Source organism: Eptesicus fuscus, chromosome 7, assembly GCF_027574615.1.
Source record: "Eptesicus fuscus isolate TK198812 chromosome 7, DD_ASM_mEF_20220401, whole genome shotgun sequence".
Classification (NCBI taxonomy): domain Eukaryota; kingdom Metazoa; phylum Chordata; class Mammalia; order Chiroptera; family Vespertilionidae; genus Eptesicus; species Eptesicus fuscus.
Window position 1 is genome coordinate 8,718,302 of NC_072479.1, and position 20,220 is coordinate 8,738,521.

General features: G+C 42.0%; 1 protein-coding gene across 6 annotated transcripts in view; it reads left to right on the forward strand.

Moving 5' to 3' along the window:
• The window catches only part of KATNAL1 (katanin catalytic subunit A1 like 1), a 165,620-nt gene that overhangs the window by 39,740 nt on the left and 105,660 nt on the right, over positions 1–20,220 (forward strand). For all 6 annotated transcript variants that reach the window (XR_008556563.1, XR_008556564.1, XM_054718731.1 and 3 more), the window contains exon 4: positions 10,732–10,900. Coding sequence is in view for 4 of the 6 variants with exons in the window: in XM_054718731.1 (XP_054574706.1) it covers positions 10,732–10,900 (169 nt within the window). In the remaining 2 variants the exon portion in view is untranslated. The remainder of the gene's footprint in view (positions 1–10,731; positions 10,901–20,220) is intronic.

Genomic DNA, 20,220 nt, shown 5'->3' on the forward strand with positions numbered 1-20,220 from the left:
ATTGCTGACTTGATTCTCAGCTTCATCTACCCTATATTGATTCCCTGTAAATTATCCTGCATTTCAATTAGTGTATCCTTTATTACTGACTAGTCCTTTTTTATGCTGTTGAGGTTCTCACTAAGTTCATTGAGCATCCTAATAACCAGTGTTATGAATTCTGCATCTAATAGATTGCTTGTCTCCATTTTGCTTAGTTTTTTTCTGGAGTTTTTTTTCTATTCTTTCATTTGGGATATGTTTCTTTGTCTCCTCATTTTGGCAGCCTCCCTGTATTTGTTTCTCTGTATTAAGTATAGCTGGTACATCTCCCAGGCTTGGTAGAGTAGCCTAATATAGTAGGAGTCCTATAGGGTCTAGTGGCATAGCCTCCTCTATCATCCAAGCTGGGTACTCAAGGCGTGCTGCCTCTTCCATGTGTGGGCTATGTACACTTTTCTTGTAGTTGAGCTGTTGGTACATCATGGGAGGGTTTTACCTAGGCCTATCAGCAGCAAGGACTGGCTGTGATCTCTGACCACTGATCTCTGACCACCATGGAGGATCACCTGTGCAGAGGCTCACCACCCAGAGCATGTCTTATATTAACAGGGCTCTGGTGCCTGCTGAGTCCACCCCTTGAGTGTGTAGCTTTTGGAGGTGGTTGGGTAGTGGTACTTCGACATTATCTGAAGCTGTCTATTGGGTGCACTGGCTTTGGAGCTTCCAGGGAGATGCAAGCCAAGGTCAGCCACCACCTGTGTTCTGCCCCAGGACCACCTGGCCTAAGCTACAAAGCAATCTGCAGATGGCTGCCTCTTGTGTGGGGCTTGGAGGTACCTAGCTATGAACCAAGGCTGGTTGCTGCTAGTGCCAGGCCTGGTGCCACTTAGAGAGACGTATGGGGCTCACTAAGACCAGATGCTGCTTGTGTGAGAGATTTTGGGAAAATCTGAAGCATGTAATACTGTCAACAATAAAAAGATACATATTAAAAAAAAAATCTGAGCATAAGCAATTTGGGTCATTTTTATGTAAAAGCCACTGGAAACAGTTTGGGTGGGCCTGGAAATTTGGGGAGTTGGGTGGGGCATTAGGGAATCACCAGGGTGGGGCAAACAGTGTGAGTCAGGTTGATGAAGCCTCAGATGTTGTGCCTTCGTGCTGGCTCTGTGGGGGAACATCTCATCAAAGGAACAATGGCCCTTGCCAACACTTCTGTCTAGGAGGAAGCTGCCCCTCCAATTCTCTTCCTGATGCCAAACAATTCATCTCCTTTGCTGCTCTTGCCTGGATTGGAACTCAGAGGGAGTGAATCTGAAAGAGTCCATATGTGGGCCCTTTAAGAGGAGCTGCCTGGGACTCTAGCAGCCCTCCATCTCCCTCAATCTCTGCTGGTTTTTATAGCCAGAAGTTATGGGGACTTCTCTTTCTGGCACTGGAATCCTGAGCTGTGGGCCTGGGACCCTTTTGTTCCTCAGGGGGGACTTCCACAGCTGAGATATCCTTCCTGATTTTTATTCACCACATGTGGGTGTGGGGCCAGCCCTTTCTGTATCTCTGTCCCTCCTACTGTCTGAATGTGGCTTCTTTAATTCCTTAGTTGTAGCACTTCCATTCAGCTCGATTTCAGGGGGTTCTGAATGATGGTTGTTCTGTAGTTTAATTGTAATTAAAATTTTTTTTTTATTGATTTCAGAAAGGAAGGGAGAGAGAGAGAGAGAGAGAGAGAGAGAGAGAGAGAGAGAGAGAGAGAGAGAGAGAGAGAGAGAGAGGAACATCAATGATGAGAGAGAATCATTGATTGGCTGCCTCCAGCACATGCCCCCTTACTGGGGATCGAGCCCACAACTCTGGGCATGTGCCCTGACCAGGAATCTCCTGGTTCAAGGGTTGACATTCAACCACTGACCCACTCCAGCCGGGCAGTTTTGTTGTAATTTTGTGGGAGGAGGTGAGTACCGTGGGAGGAGGTGAGTACTGTGTTTACCTACATTGCTATCTTGACTGGAATTCCCAACACAGATTTTCAATGTGGATGTAACAGCCTCATTGGAAGAAATGTCATATAACACTTCCATAGCTAGAGAGGAGAAGTCAGTGTCTGGTTTCAAAGCTTCAAAGGCCAGGCGGACTCTTCAGTTAGGAGCTAATGCATCTGGTGACTTTAAGTTGAAGCCAATGCTCATTTCCCATCCTGACAATCCTGGGGTCCTTAAGAATTATGCTAAATTTATTCTGCCTGTGCTCTATAAATGGAACAGCAGAGCATGGGTGGTGATAGCACAGCTGTTTGTAATATGGTTTACTGAATATTTTAAGCCCACTATTGAGACCTACTGCTCAGAAAAAAAAATTCTTTTAAAACATTACTGCTCATTGACAATGTACCTGGTCATTCTAGAGCTCTGATAGAGATGTACATGGGAGTAATGTAGTTTTAAAGCCTGCCAACACAGAATTCATTCTGTCCATGATCAAGGAGTAGTTTCGACTTTAAAGTCTTATTACTTAAAAAAATACATTTTGTAAGGCTATAGCTGGCATTGATAATGACTCTTCTTATGGATCTGAGCCTCGTAAATTGAAAACCTTGTGGAAAGGATTCACCATTTTAGCTGAATGGGGCTGATGCCACTAAGAATATTTGTGATTCATGAGAACAGGCCAAGATAACAACATTAGCAGGAGTTTGGACAAACTTGTTTCCAACCATCATGGATGACTTCAAGGGGTTCCAGACTTCAGTGGAGGAAGTGACTGCAGATGTGGAAATAGCAAGCGAACTAGAATTAGAAGTGTGACTAAATTGCTGCAATTTCATGCTAAAACTTTAATGGATGGGGAGTTGCTTCTTAAGGATGAGCAAAGAGAGTGGTTTCTTGAGATGGAAACTACTGGTGAAGATGCTGTGAGGATTGTGGACATTATAACAAAGGATTTGGAATATTACACAAATTTAGTTGATGAAACAGCAGCAGAGCCTGAATGGATTGCCTGTGGGTAAAACGCCATCAAACAGCATTGTATGCTACAGGGAAATTGTTCATGAAAGGAAGAGTCAGTCAAAGTGGTACACTTTATTGTCTTATTTTAAGATATCTTCACTCCCACTGCAACCTTCAGCAACTACCACCTTGATCCGTCAGCAGCCATCAGTATCAAGGGAAGAGCTTCCACCAGCAAAAAGATTATGACTCACTGAAGACTCAGATGATGGTTGGCATGTTTTAGTAATAAAGTATTTCTTAAGTAAGATGTGTTATGTACATAGTTTTTTAGACATAATGTATACTTAATAGACTATGATAAGTCTAAACATAACTTTTATATGCACTGGAAAACCAAAAAATTCATGTGACTTGCTTTATTGTGGTATTCACTTTATTGCGGTGGTCTGGAATCAAACCTGCAATATCTCTGAGATATGCCTTAAAGGAATGATAATCAATAAATTAATAAGAAAAAAATCAGACAACCTGATTAAAAAAGAATGGACTAAAGACTAGGATAGGTCCTCTACAAAAGAAGACATGCACATGGCCAATAAGCATATTGTTGGAAAAGTGCTCAACATCCATAGTTATTCTGAAAAGGCAAAGTAACACCACAATGAAATACCATTACCCTCCCTACAAAATGGCTAAGATGGAACAGGTGGCACTCAGACATTGTTGATGGAAGTGTAAACTGGCATCACCACTTAGGAAAACTGGCTGTATATATGAAATCTAATCTTCCATATATCCTATGATTCAGCAATTCCAGTCCTGAGTACATACCCCCTCTCCCCCGCAAATGAATGTTTGTGTTTACCAAAATTCATAGAAGCTTTAATAATAACCTCAAACAGAAAACAGTTAAAGTGTCTTTTAATGGTAGACTAGATAAGTTGTAGTATACTATTTATTCAATAGAATAATACGCAGCAATGGAGAAAGATCATCTAATACTATCTGCAGGCACATGGATGAATTTCACAGGTAATGTTGAAAGAAAGAAACCAAACATAGAGTATGTACTATAGAATTACACTTACATGAAACTAGAACAGGAAAACCTAATCTGTGATAACAAGGCCAATGTAGTGATTATCTTAGGGGTGATAATTGACTAAGAGGGGCCATGAAAAGCCTTGTGGAATATTGGGAACTGTCCCATCTTGATCTACTTGTGGTTATGTGGTATGTACTTTTATTAAGTTGTATGCTTAATATATGTGCATTTTATTGTATATATGTTATATTTCAATGAAAAATAGAAAAGGAGGTTGGGGGCTGAGTGAAAAAGGTGAAGGGATTGAGCAAAAAACACACACAACACAACAACTCATAGACACAGGCAACAGTATAGTGATTACAAGAGGGAAAGGAGGGTGGAGGAAGGTAGAGGAGGGTAAAGGGGGAATAAATGGTGATGAAAGGAGACTTGACTTAGGGTGGTGAACACACAATACAATATGCAGATGATGTAAGAAAACAATGTTTTTAATATTATGAAATATCTCCATTTACAGAGGAAGCATTTTGTAAGGCTATAGCTGGCATTGATAGTGACTCTTCTTATGGATCTGAGCCTCGTAAATTGTAGATGATACATAATATGCTTGTATAATAGGTAATTGGTGCCATGAGAGTAAAAAGTCACCCAGGTCTAAGGGTTCTAAATCTAATGCTGACTCCAGGTCTCCATGCTCTTTCTCTGTGAAAGTAGGAATAGTGTTTACAACATTATTAAAAAATTGATTTTTTTAGAGAGAAAGGGAGAGGGAGGGAAGGAGAAGTGAATATATTTTCCCCATAGATTTTTAGAGAGAGTGGAAGGAAGGGGAGGGGGAGAAAGAGAGAGAGAAGAGAGGAAGAGTGAGAGAAAGAGAAAGAAAAAAACATCGATTGGTTGCCTCCCACTTGCTCACCAGGGGCCTGGGATTGAACCTGCAACTAAGGTATGTGCCCTTGACTAGGAATCAAAACCTCAAGCCTTTGATCCGAGGCCAATGCTCTAACCACTGAGTTAAACTGGCCAGGCAAGGATCTATTTATTAACATGGCGTAGAATGAAGACATCTTCACAAAGGTCCATTTAGCTTTGACTTCAGGAATTGTGGTGGGGTGGTGCTATGAGACAGCTCTATTTCTGGAGATTTGCCAGATGGTGGTACAATAGGTTCAACTGAGGCTGGGTCCTCTGAGCCCACATCACTTCAACATGCCTGAAGCTTTGTAGCAATCCTATAGTTTCATTTTTAGGTGCTCCGATGTCTTAATTCGTGCTGTAGCATAATAATACTTTATTTTTGTTAACTCCTCAATAGATAATACGAACAATTAAAATATATGTAAGGTATAAGGAATCACAATACAGTAGCATCTATACACTCACCACGGCGTTTAAGGTAAAGGACTTTGCTGATATACCTTTGAAGCCCCCCTATGGCTCCTCTGCATCCTGTTTCTTCCCTCCCTTTTCACAGTTGGACACTTCCGTGAATTTGGGGTTTATCATTCCCTTGCCTTGCTTTATACTTTAATATGTACGTTTGTATCCCCAAACAGCATCCTGTTTTACTTGGAATTACACTGCGTGTTCTTTGAACCTACGTTTTCACTCAGTGTGATGGTCCTGAGATCCATGCTTTGTTCTTGTGTGTAGCTGTGATCCATGTTTGTGTGAACATAGGATCCCATTATGTGAATATGCAGTAATTTACGTATCTGTTCTGATACTGGACATTTGGGTTGTTTCCAGGTGCTTGTTATTACAAACAATGCTGATAAGAACATTTACCTATAATATTGACATTTAATTGTACAGCTTAAAAAGAGTAAGTATTGGATTTTGGAGGAAATCACGCTTATGATAGGTTAGGGCATATTTCTTCCTATTCCTACAAGGAAATGTCCTCAAATAGGAGAACTAAGCACAGTGTAAACAATCTAGTCTTTTTTCTGCAGATTTACTAGTAGGAGTTATTCTCTATATTGAAATAGTGTAAGCTGGTACAGTGTCAGTCTTTGTTTGACCATTCAGGCAAAGATGATGTTCTGTAACCATACTAAAGTCTCTTTAAAAAGAAACCAGTGAAAGAGGCCTTGAGACTTATGAGTTACACAACCTGGAAGCTGTCACTGAGTCCTCAATTTGAAGCACGACATTGTGCAGTAGTGTGTTCCTGGAGGGGAAGTACAAAACAGAATCAAGATCTGTTACAAATGTAACATCCAGCTGCAGTGAGATGGAACTGAAGACTCACCGGACACAGGTCCACTTGCTATGAGACAGGGGACTGGCCACACATGGTACATGTGGCTTCTTGAGCAGTTTCACTCAGACTGTGTATGAGCCCAGGAGAGTATTGAATGGCAGGGCAGGTCAGCAGCTGCAAACCCTGGTCATGCAGCCTGTGCACAAAACTTTGACAACACAGCCTCCCTGAGCCTGTAGTGGGTGTACCCTAATAGAGCACGCCAAGGGGGAACATGGTCTGGAGAGGGGGTGGCCATGCTTCAGGATCCACTACCATCACCCCTGAGGGAGGATGCAGCCATGTGGCTGGGCTTCAGGCTGGCTGTGTGTCTGAAGAGCAGAACCCTAAACAATGAGACTGTTTAACAGAGGTCTGGTTGCTGACAGAGCAAATTTGCCATGTGTTCTGTGTGGAGGAGATGGTTTCCTCATTGTCCTTGGCCAGACCCATGAATTGGGTTCTGGAAAGGTATTTATACATTTGCAAATATATATAAACTAGTGACCAGTGCGTGAAATTGCGTGAGACCCAGACCCGCGGGAAATTGTGCGAGACCCGGGACCCCAGACCCCACCGCACCGCGGGACTCCCCCGAGTCCCGCTGTATCACAGGACCCAGAGTCAAGTCCCCGCCCACCCGCACGCGCCTCACTGCGCATGCAGCCCCACCCACCCGCGCATGCCTCGCTGCATGTACAGCCTCCTGGTGACCGGTCTTTGGTCGTTATGGCTTTAGGGCCACTGGGTTTTTATAATATAGACTAGGGGCCCGGTGCATGAAATTCGTGCACTGGGGTTGGGGGTCCCTCAGCCCAACCTGCCCCCTCTCACATACTGGGTGCCCTCAGGGGATGTCCTACTGATGGCTTAGGCCCGCTCCCCACGCTCCTTTGTGGGAGGCAACCGGGCTGATCAGGGGAAGGCACCAGCCCCATCACCCCGCTGCTGCAGCCACTACCAGTCACCACAGCCACCAAGGTGTTTTCATCAACACGGACTCCAGTCCCTTCACCAAGAAAAAATGACAACTTTCTTTAGGCATTTTCAAGATGTGTCTTTCATAGGATATGCATTTTTTTTTAAATCCTCACCTGAGGGTATGTTCCCATTGATTTTTAGAGTGTGGAAGAGAGAGGGAGAGACAGAGAGAAACATCAATGTGAGAGGGACACTTTGATTGGTTGCCTCCTGTATGAGCCCTGACCATGGGCGCCAGGCTGGGGGGCATGCAGGGACCCCTGGGCCGCACGCAGCAGTGGCCGCCAGGGTCTCCACACACCCCAGAGGCCAGCAGCCAGCCCCCCTTCATGTGCGCCAGGCTGGGGGCGTGGACCCAAACCACCTCTTGGTGCTGGAGCATTCCCAAGCGGCTGGGGGCACTATGGTGACATGGGATGTTTCCACCCCGCCCCGCCCCCAGCCCCTTGGCTCCTGCACCTATAGGCTCAAAGTGGCCAGGGGGCGTTCTGGGAACCCTGCCACTCAGGACCTAAGCAAGGGGCCTACAGGCTCGGACTGGCCTGGGTCCTGAGGATGTTTGCGGGACCCAGCCCCTTGGCGCCTGCACCCTTAGGCTCCAAGTGGCCAGGGGGCATTCTGGGACCCTGCCGCTCAGGACCTAAGCGCGGGCCTACAGGCTCTGATCGGCCTGGGTCCGGAGGATGTTTATGGGACCCAGGCTGCTCAGGACCTAAGCGCAGGCCTACAGGATCTGAGAGGCTTGGGTCTGAAGGATGTTTCCCAGACCCCAGACTGCTGCAAGTGTTTGGGGGGCGGGAATGTTCCCGCCCATCAAGGCTCCCAGTGGCCAGGGGGTGTTCTGGGCCCCTGCTGCTCAGGACCTAAGCGCGGGCCTACAGGCTCTGAGCGGCCTGGGTCCGGAGGATGTTTACGGGACCCAGGCTGCTCAGCACCCACATATGCAAATTAACCGCCATCTTGTTTGCTCTGATTGGCTGTGGGCGTAGCGAAGGTGCAGTCAATTTGCATGTTTGTCTATTATTAGGTTAGACTAGAAGCCCACTGCACGAAATTTGTGCATGGGTAGGGTCCCTAAGCCTGGCCGGCGATCAGGGCCGATTGGGGCCTTCCTTCCCCTGGCTGCCAGCTGCCGGCCAGGGCCTTCCTTCGTTATGCACCGCCCCCTGGTGGTCAGCGCACATCCTAGCCAGTGGTCAAACTCCCAGTTGGTCGAACTCCCAAGGAGACAATTTGCATATTAGCCTTTTATTATATAGGATAACCTGCCCCTCATGAAAACAAACTTCAGTTAGGAAACAGTGGTCACAATGAAATACTAAGAATAGAACAATGGTCCCAGCCTGTTGATTTAGTTGGTTAGAGCATTTTCCCATACACCAAAAAGGTTGTGGGTTCGATTCCTGGTCAAAGCATATATCTAGGTTGCAGGTTTGAGCTCCAGTTGGGGGACATTTGGGAGGCAACCAATCAATGTTTCTCACCTCTCTCTTTCTCTCTCTCTCTCTCTCTCTCTCTCTCTCTCTCTATCTCTATCTCTATCTCTATCTCTATCTCCCCCTTCTCTCCCTGTCCCCTTCTCTCACTAAAAGCAATAAATATATTCCTGGGTGAGGGTTTAAGTAAAGAAATAAGTGAAAAATAGAGCAATGTAACATTTTTAGTTTTCTATTCTTTACCAGTCTCATCACATTTTTCTTTTATTGGCAGAATGCTTACAATACTAATAATGTACTAGAACAAATAATATAGAATACCTTAAATTTGAAAATGTATTATAACTAGTTAACTGTATACCATTTTCCAGTTTTCTTCTCTATGGATTTCTTTCTCACGATTGTATATTCATCTTTGTCTCTGCCAAGGGTCTAGCACAGCAGAGGCCAATTGCCTCCTCATGGTTGTTCAATACACAATCACTTGACTGAACTCTAGGGCTTCAGCTGTCATTGTGTAGGAACCTCATAGACAGACAGTTTCCACCAGCCTCTCTATCCTTAGCAGGTTCATGTAGTCATCTAATTCCAACAAGGTGAAGATACTCTGTTAGTTAGATCTGCAAGATGTTGTCATTTCTTTTACCTTTTTTTTTTCTTGAAGTTTGCCACCTACCTGGCTTTTCATCCAATTTCCTGTTTTGCTGGGTTCATTGAGTTATATACACATACATGTGCCACTTTTTCTGAATCCAGGAAGAGATGCTCCACAATGAGTTAGATGAATTAAAAGCATGAAGCTGGAAAGGGAATAATAATAGATATAGTATATTGGTGAAAAAGGAATACACATATGGAATCTGAAGGGTTACACCAGTACAGGCAGAAGTGTAGATAGAAAAGGTAGGGAAACAGAGGCAGAGACAATACAAAGAAGAAGTAAGAGATTACACACATAATGATAGAGTCTCCGCAACACCCAGAGAGAGCAGTAAATACTGTACTGAGTAATGTCAACATTTTGCTATTTGAAGAAGACATGTTTCACATAATTTGTTTCATATTACATGAAACAAAATATGCCACTTTGTGTGCATTGTTACATTTATATAGCTATCAAAATTCTTTTCTTAAAAAATGAAGTATAATTGACATTAACTTATATTGGCTTCAGGTGTCCAACATAATGATTCAGTATTTATATTGCAAAATGATCACAGTAAGTTTCATTAACATCCATCACATTCATAGTTATCAAAATTCTTGATTCATATTTGGGGACCTGTATAATCTGAAGGATCCTGTGACTTTTGACTCTCCAAAAGTGTGAATAATATTTAAAAATATAAATTACTTTATGAGATTTGATTTTTGAGTCCTGCCATTCATAATTTATGAAAGAAATGTTGGATTTTCCAATACAGAATCAGAGAAAATCATTTTGTTGTAAAAAATAAATTAGTAGCCCAGCCAGCGTATCTCAGTGGTTTAGCATTGACTTATGAACCAGGAGGTCATGGTTTGATTCCCAGTCTGGGCACATGCCCAGGTTGTGGGCTCGATATGGGGGTCATGCAGGTGGCAGCCAATCAGTGATTCTCTCACATTATTGATGTTTCTGTCTCACGGTCTCCCTTTCTCTCTGAAATCAATAAAAGTATATTTTTAAAAAATAAATAAATAAATTAGTAAACTGCAAATAGGCGCATTTTGAATTCTTGTCCTTTCAGCTTTTATTCTGTTTTTTTTTTTAAAGTTACTTATTCTTGGTTTAGGACAGTAATGAATAAAGTAATGGATTTTCCATTACATTATTAAGATTATTAGATGGGATTAGTCTGTATTGCCATCTGTTGGTGATTGATAGTTATTTTTGACAAAATAATTGCTGCTATATATTTTATTTATATGTATTTAATAATTGTATCAACCAGTGTATTTTAAAGAAAAGCACTTTTAGAAAATGACCTACTTGACAAACAGGAGAAAATTTGAGATTTTGGCCTTCTTGATTTAATAGTTTTATTGACTAAGGTAGTACTGAAATACTTTTGCCTTTGACTAATTTTTATTTTATTTATTTTTTGTCAGAGCTCCACCTCAGATAAGGCGTCCCAATCGAGAAGTAAAACCTCTGAGGAAAGAAATGCCAGGAGCAGGAGCCCGGGGACCTGTAGGTCGAGCACATCCTATATCGAAGAGTGAGAAGCCCTCTACAAGTAGGGACAAGGATTGTAGAGCAAGAGGGAGAGATGACAAGGCAAGGCTATCTCTTTGGAACTCATTCACTTGAAGCCCATGACTTTTGGTCCATAGTATAATTTTTTCTTCTTTAAAATATTTTTTTTTTTGTTAATCCTCACCATTGATTTATTTAGAGAGAGTGGAAGGGAGGGGGAGAGATAGAGAAAGAAACATCAATGTGAAAGAGACTGATTGCTGCCTGCAAGTGCCCCAACAGGGCCGGGAATCTAGCCTGCAAACAAGGTTCGTGCCCTGGACCAGAATTGAATCTGTGACCCTTCAGTCTGTGGGCTGGTGCTCTAACCACTAAGCAAAACCAGCTAGGCCTCTTCTTCTTAAAAAAGACCCTTCAACATTTCTTGTAATATTGATTTGGTGGTGATGAACTCCTTTAGCTTTTTCTTATCTGGGAAGCTCTTTATTTGACATTCAATTATAAAAGATTACTTTGCTGGGTAGCGTAATCTTGGTTGTAGGTCCTTGCTTTTCATCACTGAACAGTTCTTGTCACTCCCTTCTGGCCTGCAAAGTTTCTGTTGAGAAATCAGCTGACAGTCCTATGGGTGCTCCCTTATAGGTTACTAACTGCTTTTCTCTTGCTGCTTTTAAGATTCTCTTTGTCTTTAACCTTTGGCATTTTAATTATGATGTTGTCTTGGTGGGCCTCTTTGGGTTCCTCTTGTTTGGAACTCTCTGTGCTTTCTGGACTTGTAAGTCTATATCTTTCATCAGGTATGGGAAGTTTTCTATCATTATTTCTTCAAATAGGTTTTCAATTTCTTGCTCCCTCTCTCATCCTTCCGGCACCCCCATGATGTGAATGATGGAACTATTGAAGTTGTCCCAGAGACTGCTTACAGTATCTTCATATTTTGGGGTTCTTTTTTCTTTTTGCTGTTTTGATTGTGTGTGTGTGTGTGTGTGTGTGTGTGTGTGTGTGTGTATTGTTTGTTTGTTTTGCCTCCTCATATTCCAAATGGCTGAATTGATTTTTGGTGTCCCCTACTCTACTGTTGATTCCCTGTAAATTATTCTTCATTTCAGTTATTGTATCCTTAATTTCTGACTGGTCTTTATTCATGTCTTTGATGTTCTCACTAAGTTCCTTGAAATTCTCACTAATATTCTTGAAGCTCTCAGTAACTTCCTTGAACATCCTTATAACCATAGTTTTGAACTCTATATGTAGTAGTTTGCTTGCTTCCATTTCATTTAGTTATTTTTCTGGAGATTTCTTCTGTTCCTTCATTTGTGACGTATTTCTTTGTCTCTGAATTTTGTCTACTTTCCTGTATTTCTTTGTGTGTATTAGGTAGAACTGCTATGTCTCCTGGAATTGGTAGAGTAGCCTTGTGTATCAGGTGTCCTGTAGGGCCAAGTGGATCAGCCACCCCAGTCACCTGAACTGGGCCCTCTAGGTGCACCCATGTGTGGACTGTGTGCACTGTCCTGTTGTAGTTGAGCCTTGATTGCTTTTGGCATCACTGGGAGGAATTGACCCCCATGCAATTGGATGGAAAGACCAGCTGCAACTACCGTGGAAGAGATGCCGTGCAAGAGACATCAGTGGGGCTTTGGTGCTCACCAAATCCACCCTTGAATGTGTAGCTTGTGGATGTGTAGAATTGTAATCTGGTGTGGTCTGAAGCTATCTACTAGGTGCCCTGGCTCTGGGGCCTCCTGGGAGGTGCAAAGTCAGCCACTGCCTATACCCTGCTTGGGGCCACTCCGCAGGAACTACAGAGTGATCTGCAGGTGGCTGCTACTTCTGTTGGGCTTGGGGGTGCCAAGGACAGGCCAACCTGTGAAACTTGGCAAACTGCTGCTAGTGATGGGCATGGGTCACTTATAGAGAGGTATGGGACATGCTAAGTCTACTTACTATTGTTTGAGAGATTTTAGGAAAGTCTGAAGCCTGAGCCAGGACAGGCCATTCATATGGAAAAACCACCGCAAAGAGCATGGGTGGAAGTGCAAATTGGATGGAGCAGGATCTCATGTAATCACCAGGGAGGGGTGAACAGTGTGGGCCAGGTTGATGGAAACTCAGATATGGCACCTGACAGTTATATAGATCAATAATTCCTCCCATTGATCTATATGCCTGTTCTATGTGGGGGGAGGAGGGAGGGAGGTCTCTGCAGAGGAACAATGACCTCTGCCAGCACTTTAAAAATCAAAAAAGAAATCTTTGTTGTTGAAAGTATTATATATGTCCCCAATTTTCTCCATTGACCCCTTCTAGCTTACCCCTACCCCCACCCCAGGTTTTCACCACCCTGTTGTCTGTGTCCATGGGTTATGCATCTATACATATTAGTTCATTGGTTGATCTCTTCCCACCCACCCACCCTTCCCCACCTTCCCTCTAAGATTCTGCAGTCTATTCTATGCTTCTATATCCTTGAATCTATTTTGTTCATCACTTTATTTTGTTAATTAGATTTCACATATGAGTGAGATAATATGATACTTGTTTTTCTCTGACTGGCTTATTTCACTTAGCATAATACTCCCCAGGTCCCTCCATGCTGCCGCAAAGGATACGAGATCCTTCTTTTTTATTGCTGCATAGTATTCCAGGGTATAAATGTACCACAGCTTTTTTATCCACTCATCTATTGGGCTGTTTCCAGATCTTAGCTGTTGTAAGTTGTGCTGCTATAAATATAGGGGTGCATACATTCTTTCTGATTGGTGTTTCAGGTTTCTTGGGATATATTCCTAGAAGTGGGATCACTGGGTTAAATGGCAGTTCCATTTTTAATTTTTTTAGGAAATTCCATATTGTTTTCCATAATGGCTGCACCAGTCTGCATTCCCACCAGCAGTGTATTAAGGTTCCCTTTTCTCCCCATCCTTGCCAGCTCTTGTCATTTGTTGATTTGTTGATGGTAGCTATTCTGACAGGTGTGAGGTGATTCCTTATTGTTATTTTAATTTGCATCTCTCTGATGATCACTGAGTTTGAGCACTTTTTCATATATCTCTTGGCTATTTATATGTCCACTTTGGAGAATTGTCTATTTAGGCCATTTGCCCAATTTTAAATTGGATTGTTTGTCTTCCGATTGTGAAGTCGTATGAGTTCCTTATATATTTTGGATATTAACCCTTCATAAGATGTATCATATTAACCCTTCATAAGATGTTCCTTATATATTTTGGATATTAACCCTTCATAAGATATATCAAATATGTTCTCTCATGTAGTGGATTCCCTTTTGTTTTGTTGATGGTTTCTTTTGCTGTGCAGAAGCTTTTTATTTTGATGTAGTCCCATTTGTTTATTTTCTCTTTATTTTCCTTTGCACTAGGAGATGTATATGTAAGCATATTGCTGTAAGAGATGTCTGAGATTTTACTACCTATGCTTTCTTCTAGGATTTTTATGGTTTTACATCTGACATTTAAGTCTTTTATCCATTTTGAGTTTATTCTTTTGTATGGTATAAGTTGGAGGTCTAGTTTCATTTTTTAAAAAAAATATATTTTGATTTTTTACAGACAGGAAGGGAGAGAGAGAGAGAGAGAGAGAGAGAGAGAGAGAGAGAGAGAGAGAGAGTTAGAAACATCATCGAGAGAGAAACATCAATTAGCTGCCTCCTGCACACCCCCTACTGGGGATGTGCCCACAACCAAGGTACATGCCCTTGACCAGAATCGAACCTGGGACCCTTGAGTCCGCAGGCCAACTCTCTATCCATGAGCCAAACCGGTTAGGGCTAGTTTCATTTTTTTTTTGCATGTATCTGTCTAGTTTTCCCAACACCATTTGTTGAAGAGACTGTCTTGACAGCATTGTAAGTTCTTGCCTTCTTTGTCAAATATTAATTGAGCATAATGGCTTGGGTCAATTTCAGGGGTCTCTATTCTGTTCCATTGATCTATATGTCTGTTCTTGTGCCAATACTAGGCTGTTTTGATTATGGTGGCTTTGTAGTATAACTCGATATCTGTTATTGTGATTCCATCAACTTTGTTTTTCTTTTTTAAGATTGCTGTGGCTATTCAGGGTCTTTTTTGGTTCCATATACAGTTTTGGAGTAATTGTTCTAGATATGTGAAATATGCTGTTGGTATTTTAATAGGGATTGTATTGAATCTGTAGATTGCTTTGTGTAGTATGAACACTTTAATGATGTTGATTCTACTAATCCATGAACATGGTATATTCTTCCACTTGTTTATATCTTCCTCTATTTTTTCAACATCCTGTAGTTTTCTGAGTACAGGTCTTTTACCTCCTTGGTTAAGTTTATTCCTAGGTATCTTAATTTTTTTGTTGCAATTGTATATGGGATTGTTTAGTTTCTCCTTTTAAGGATTCATTATTGGTGTATAAAAAAGCCATAGGTTTTTGGGTGTTAATTTTATGTATCCTGCTATATTCCAAATTCCTTTATTAAATATAGTAGTATTTTTGCTGGAGTCTTTAGGATTTTCTATGTACAATATCATGTCATCAGTGAATAATGAGAGTTTTACTTCTTCCTTTCCAATTTGTATGCCTCTTATTTCTTCTTCTTGTCTGATCGCTGTGGCTAGGACTTCCAGTACATGTTGAATAAGAATGGTTAAAGCAGACATCCCTGCCTTGTTCCTGTTCTTAGGAGAAATAGTTTTATTTTATTTTTTAAAATATTTTAATGGATTTCAGAGAGGAAGTGAGAGGGAGGGAGGAAGAGAGAGAGAGAGAAACATCCTATCTAATAAAGAGGGAATATGCTAATTGACTCTCACACCATCGCAAAGTTGGCGGCACCCACAGCCAATAAGGAGTGAATATGCTAATTGACTGTCCCACCCTCAAAGATGGCAGCACCCACATCCAATAAGGAGGGAATATGCTAATTGACTGTCCCACCCTCAAAGATGGTGGCACCCACAGCCAATAAGGAGGAACTATGCTAATTGACTGCCACACACTCAAAGATGGAGGCGCCCACAGCCACAAGATGGCAGTGCCCAGACCCCTTAGCCCCGCCCGGGCAGCAGGCATGTGGCAAGGCCGAGCCCACCCCAAGGCGGGCCCAGCCACTCCGCGCTCCTGCCTCCATAGTCCCCCAGTCCCCTCAGCCCTCCATCCGCCCAGGACCGGCCCAAGGCGTAGGCAAGCCTCAGATGGCGGCTGCCCAGCCGCCCAGGGCCGCCCAAGGGTCAGGTAACCAGGGCTGGCCGAGGCTTGCGCTGCCGCCAGTGGCAGCAGCAGAGGTGTGATGGGGCGTCGCCTTCCCCTGATCGCTGGGTCGCCTCCCGCCCTGAGGGCTCCCAGACTGTGAGAGGGGGCAGACCAGGCTGAGGGATACCCCTTCTAGTGCATGAATTTTCATGCACTGGGCCGCTAGTCAATGATAAGAGAGAATCATTGATCAGCTGCCTTCTTCCTGCCCCTCACTGGGGATTGAGCCTACAACCCAGGCATGTGCCCCAATCAGGAATCAAACTGTGACCTCCTGGTTCGAGGTTTATGCTTAACCATTAAGCTATGCTGGTCAGCTAGGGGAAATGGTTTTAGTTTTTGCCCATTGAATATGATGTTCACTGTAGGTTTGTCATATATGGCCTTTATCATGTTGGGATATGATTCCTCTATTCCCAGTTTGCTGAGGGTTTTTATAAAAACTAGGTGTTGGATTTTGTTGAATGCTTTTTCTGTCTATTGATAGGATCATGTGATTTTTGTCTTTCAATTTGTTTATGTGAAAGTGTCATATTTATTGATTTGCAAATATTATATCAGCCTTGTATCCCTGGAATAAATCTCATTTGATCATGGTGTATAATATTTTTAATATATTGCTGGATCCGATTTGTTAATATTTGGTTGAGGACTTTAGCATCTATGTTTATCAGGGATATTGGCCTGTAATTCTCTTTCTTTGTAGTGTCTTTATCTGGTTTTGGAATTAGGATAATGCTGACCTCTTAAAAAGAAGTTGGAAGTGTTCCTTCGTCTTTGAATAATTTGGAATCGTTTGAGGAGGATATGTGTTAGCTCTTCTTTGAATGTTTGGTAAAACTCCTCTGTGAAGCTGTCTGGACCTGGGCTTTTGTTTTCTGGGAGTTTTTTTTTTTTTTTTATTACTACTGGTATATACTCAGTTGTTGTTGGTCTATTCAGGTTTTCTGATTCTTCCTGATTGAGTTTTGGGAGATTGTATTTTTGTAGGAATTTGTCCATTTTATCCACATTGTCCAACTTGTTGGCATATAGTTGTTCATTCATAGTATTTTATTACAATCCTTTGTATTTCTGTGGTGTCAGTTGTTACTTCTCTGCTTTCATTTTTTATTTTATATATTTGGGTCATCTCTCTTTGTTTCTTGATGAGTCTGGCTAATGATTCATCAATCTTATCTTTTCAAAGAATCAGCTCTTGGTTTCACTGATTTTTTGTATTATTATTAATTTTTTTAGTCTCTGTTATTTACTTCTTCTCTAATCTTTATTATTTCCTTCCTTCTACTCACTCTTGGATTTTCTTGTTGTTCTCTTTCGAATTCTTTAAGTTGTAGAGTAAGTAGTTTATTATTAACTTTTCTTATTTTTTGAGGTATGCCTGTAGTGTTATGAACTTCCTTCTCAGGACTGCCTTTGCTGTTTCCCAGAGATTTTGGGTTGTTGTGTGTTCATTTTCATTTGTTTCCAGGAAGTTTTTTTATTTATTTCTTGATCTCTTGGTAACCCATTCATTGTTTAATGACATGCTATTTAGCCTCCATGTGTTTGAATGTTTTTGAGTGTTTTAATGTAATTGATTTCTAATTTCATGCCATTAGGATCTGAGAAGATGCTTGATATTATTTCAATCTTCTTGAACTTGTAGAGACTTTTTTTGTGTCCTAACATGTGGTCTCTCTTTGTGAATGACCCATGTGTACTTGAGAAGAATGTATATTCTGCAGCTTTGGAATGATATGTTTTATAAATGTCAGTTAAATCCATCTGATCTAGGGTATCCTTTAAAGTCACTATTTTCTTGTCAATTTTTTGTCTGGAAGAACTATCCAGTGAAGTCAGTGGGGTGTTAAAATCCCCTATGACTGTGTTGTTGTTGATCCCTCCCTTAAAGCCCTCTAGAAGTTTTTAAAAAATATATATTTAAGTGTTCCTATTGGGTGCATATATGCTTACCAGGGTTATATCCTCTTGTTGGGTTGATCCCTTTAGTATTATGAATGACCTTTGTTGTCTCCTGTGATGGCCTTCATTTTGAAGTCTATTTTGTTGGATATGAGTATTGCTACCCCAGCTTTTATTTCTTTTCCATTTGCATAGAAAAATTTTTTTCTATCCCTTCACTCTCATCCTGTGTGTGTCTTTTGTTCTGAGGTGGGTCTCTTGTAAGTAGCAAATAATTTGGTCATGTTTTTGTATCCATTCAGCTACACTATGTCTTTTGACTGGAGCATTTAATCCATTTTAAATCCTCCATTTTACATTTGTGGTTATTATGAGTAAGTACTTATTTATTGCCATTTTAATTCTGTTTACCTATGTTTCTCTCTCTTGTTGTCTCTCTCTCTCTTCTTCTCATGATAGCAATCCCTTTAGCTTTTCTTGCAGTGTTGGTTACGTGGTTATAAACTCCTTTAGCCTTTTTTATCTGGGAAGCTCTTTATTTCACCATCTATTTTCAATGATTGCCTTGCTGGATATAGTAATCTTGGTTCCAGATCCTTGCTTCTCATTACTTTGAATACTTCATGCCATTCCATTCTGGCTTGTAGATTTTCTAATGAGAAATCAGCTGACAGCCTTATGGGAGCTCCTTTGAAGGTAATAAATTGCTTTTTTTTTTTTTTTTTTTGCTGCCTTTAAGAATCTCTCTTTGTCTTTAATTTTTGGCATTTTAATTATGAGGTGTCTTGGCATGGGTAAACCTGTTTTCCTTCTTTTTGCTTGGGACTCTCCTTGCCTCCTATACTTGTGTGACTTTTTCCTTCACCTGGTTAGGGAAGTTTTCTGCCATTATTTCTTTAAACACATTCTCTATCCCTTGCTCACTTTCTTCTCCTTCAGGCACACTTATTTTGTGAATACTAGAGGCCTCGTGCACAGGATTAATGCACTGGTGGGGGGTGTAGCCTGCAGGGATCAGCCAGCTGTGGGAGCACCACTCATCCTGCTCTGCCGAGCAGCTGTGGACCTGCCCTCTGAGTGACTGCTCCCTGGCCCAGCATCTTCTGTGGAGCCGGAGCACTCACCTCTCCAGGGGACCTGGTCGTGGTGGGCCCAGGGACAATAGCACTGAGAGGCGGCAGAGTAGGCCTCAGTCCCGCGGGCGGCGGCCACGAACCACCTCCCAGCCTCCAGGGTCAGCTCTGTGAGCCCAGCGGTGGCATTGCAAGGTCCGGAGGAGGTGGCAGGGAGTGAGGAGGAGGCGCCCGGGATAAGGAGGCAAGGATCGCAGCCCGGGTTCCTGCTCATCAGCCTGGGGTTCGCAGCAGGAGCAGCCACTCATCCTGGTCAGCCAAGCAGCACTCCCACTGTGGTAGGGCACTGACCACCAGGGGGCAGCTCCTGCGTTGAGCGTCTGCCCCCTAGTGGTCAGTGTGCATCATAGTGACTGGTCGATTGGTCATTCTGCCATTCGGTCGCTGGGTTTTTATTATATAGGATTGTTACATTTCATGTTGTCCCACAACTCCTTTAAGCTGTCTTCCTGTTTTTTAATTGTTTTTTTTTTTCTTTTTGGTTCTCTGATTAAGTGATTTTCCCCCCCCTGTTTTCTAATTCACTTATCTGATCCTCAACTTTTCCTAATCTTTTGTGTATTCCTTCCATTGTGTTCTTTATTAGGGCTCTGTCATTTTTCATAGTTACTATATCTTTTTTTCATGCTTTTGAGCATCTTTACCATCATTATTCTGAACTTTATGTCTGATAAATTTCTTATCTCCATTTTATTTATCTCTTCTGAAGAATTCTCTTGTTCTTTCATTTGGAGGTTGGTTTTTATGTCTCCCCATTTTGGCTTCCTGTTTGAGTTTGTGACTATGTATTAGGTAGATCTGCTACTCCTCCCAATCTCTAGTGCAAGACAGTGTCAAATGCTGTTTCTGACTAATTAGATTATGCAAAGACTCTAAGCCTCCAGAGATCATCCTCTGACTGCAGTCTGATTGTGTGGGGGCAGAGATTTTCTAACAGGGTGAGTCAGTTGTTTCTGCCAGGAGGTGTGAAATGGAGGGGTGTTGTAGACTCGATTGGAGTATTCTTTAAGAGTTGTTGTTTGGTGATTATACACATAGTGACTTTAAAACCTTTTATTATTATTAAAGCAAAGTGCATAAATGATAAGGGTACTATTTGATGAATGATCATCCAAC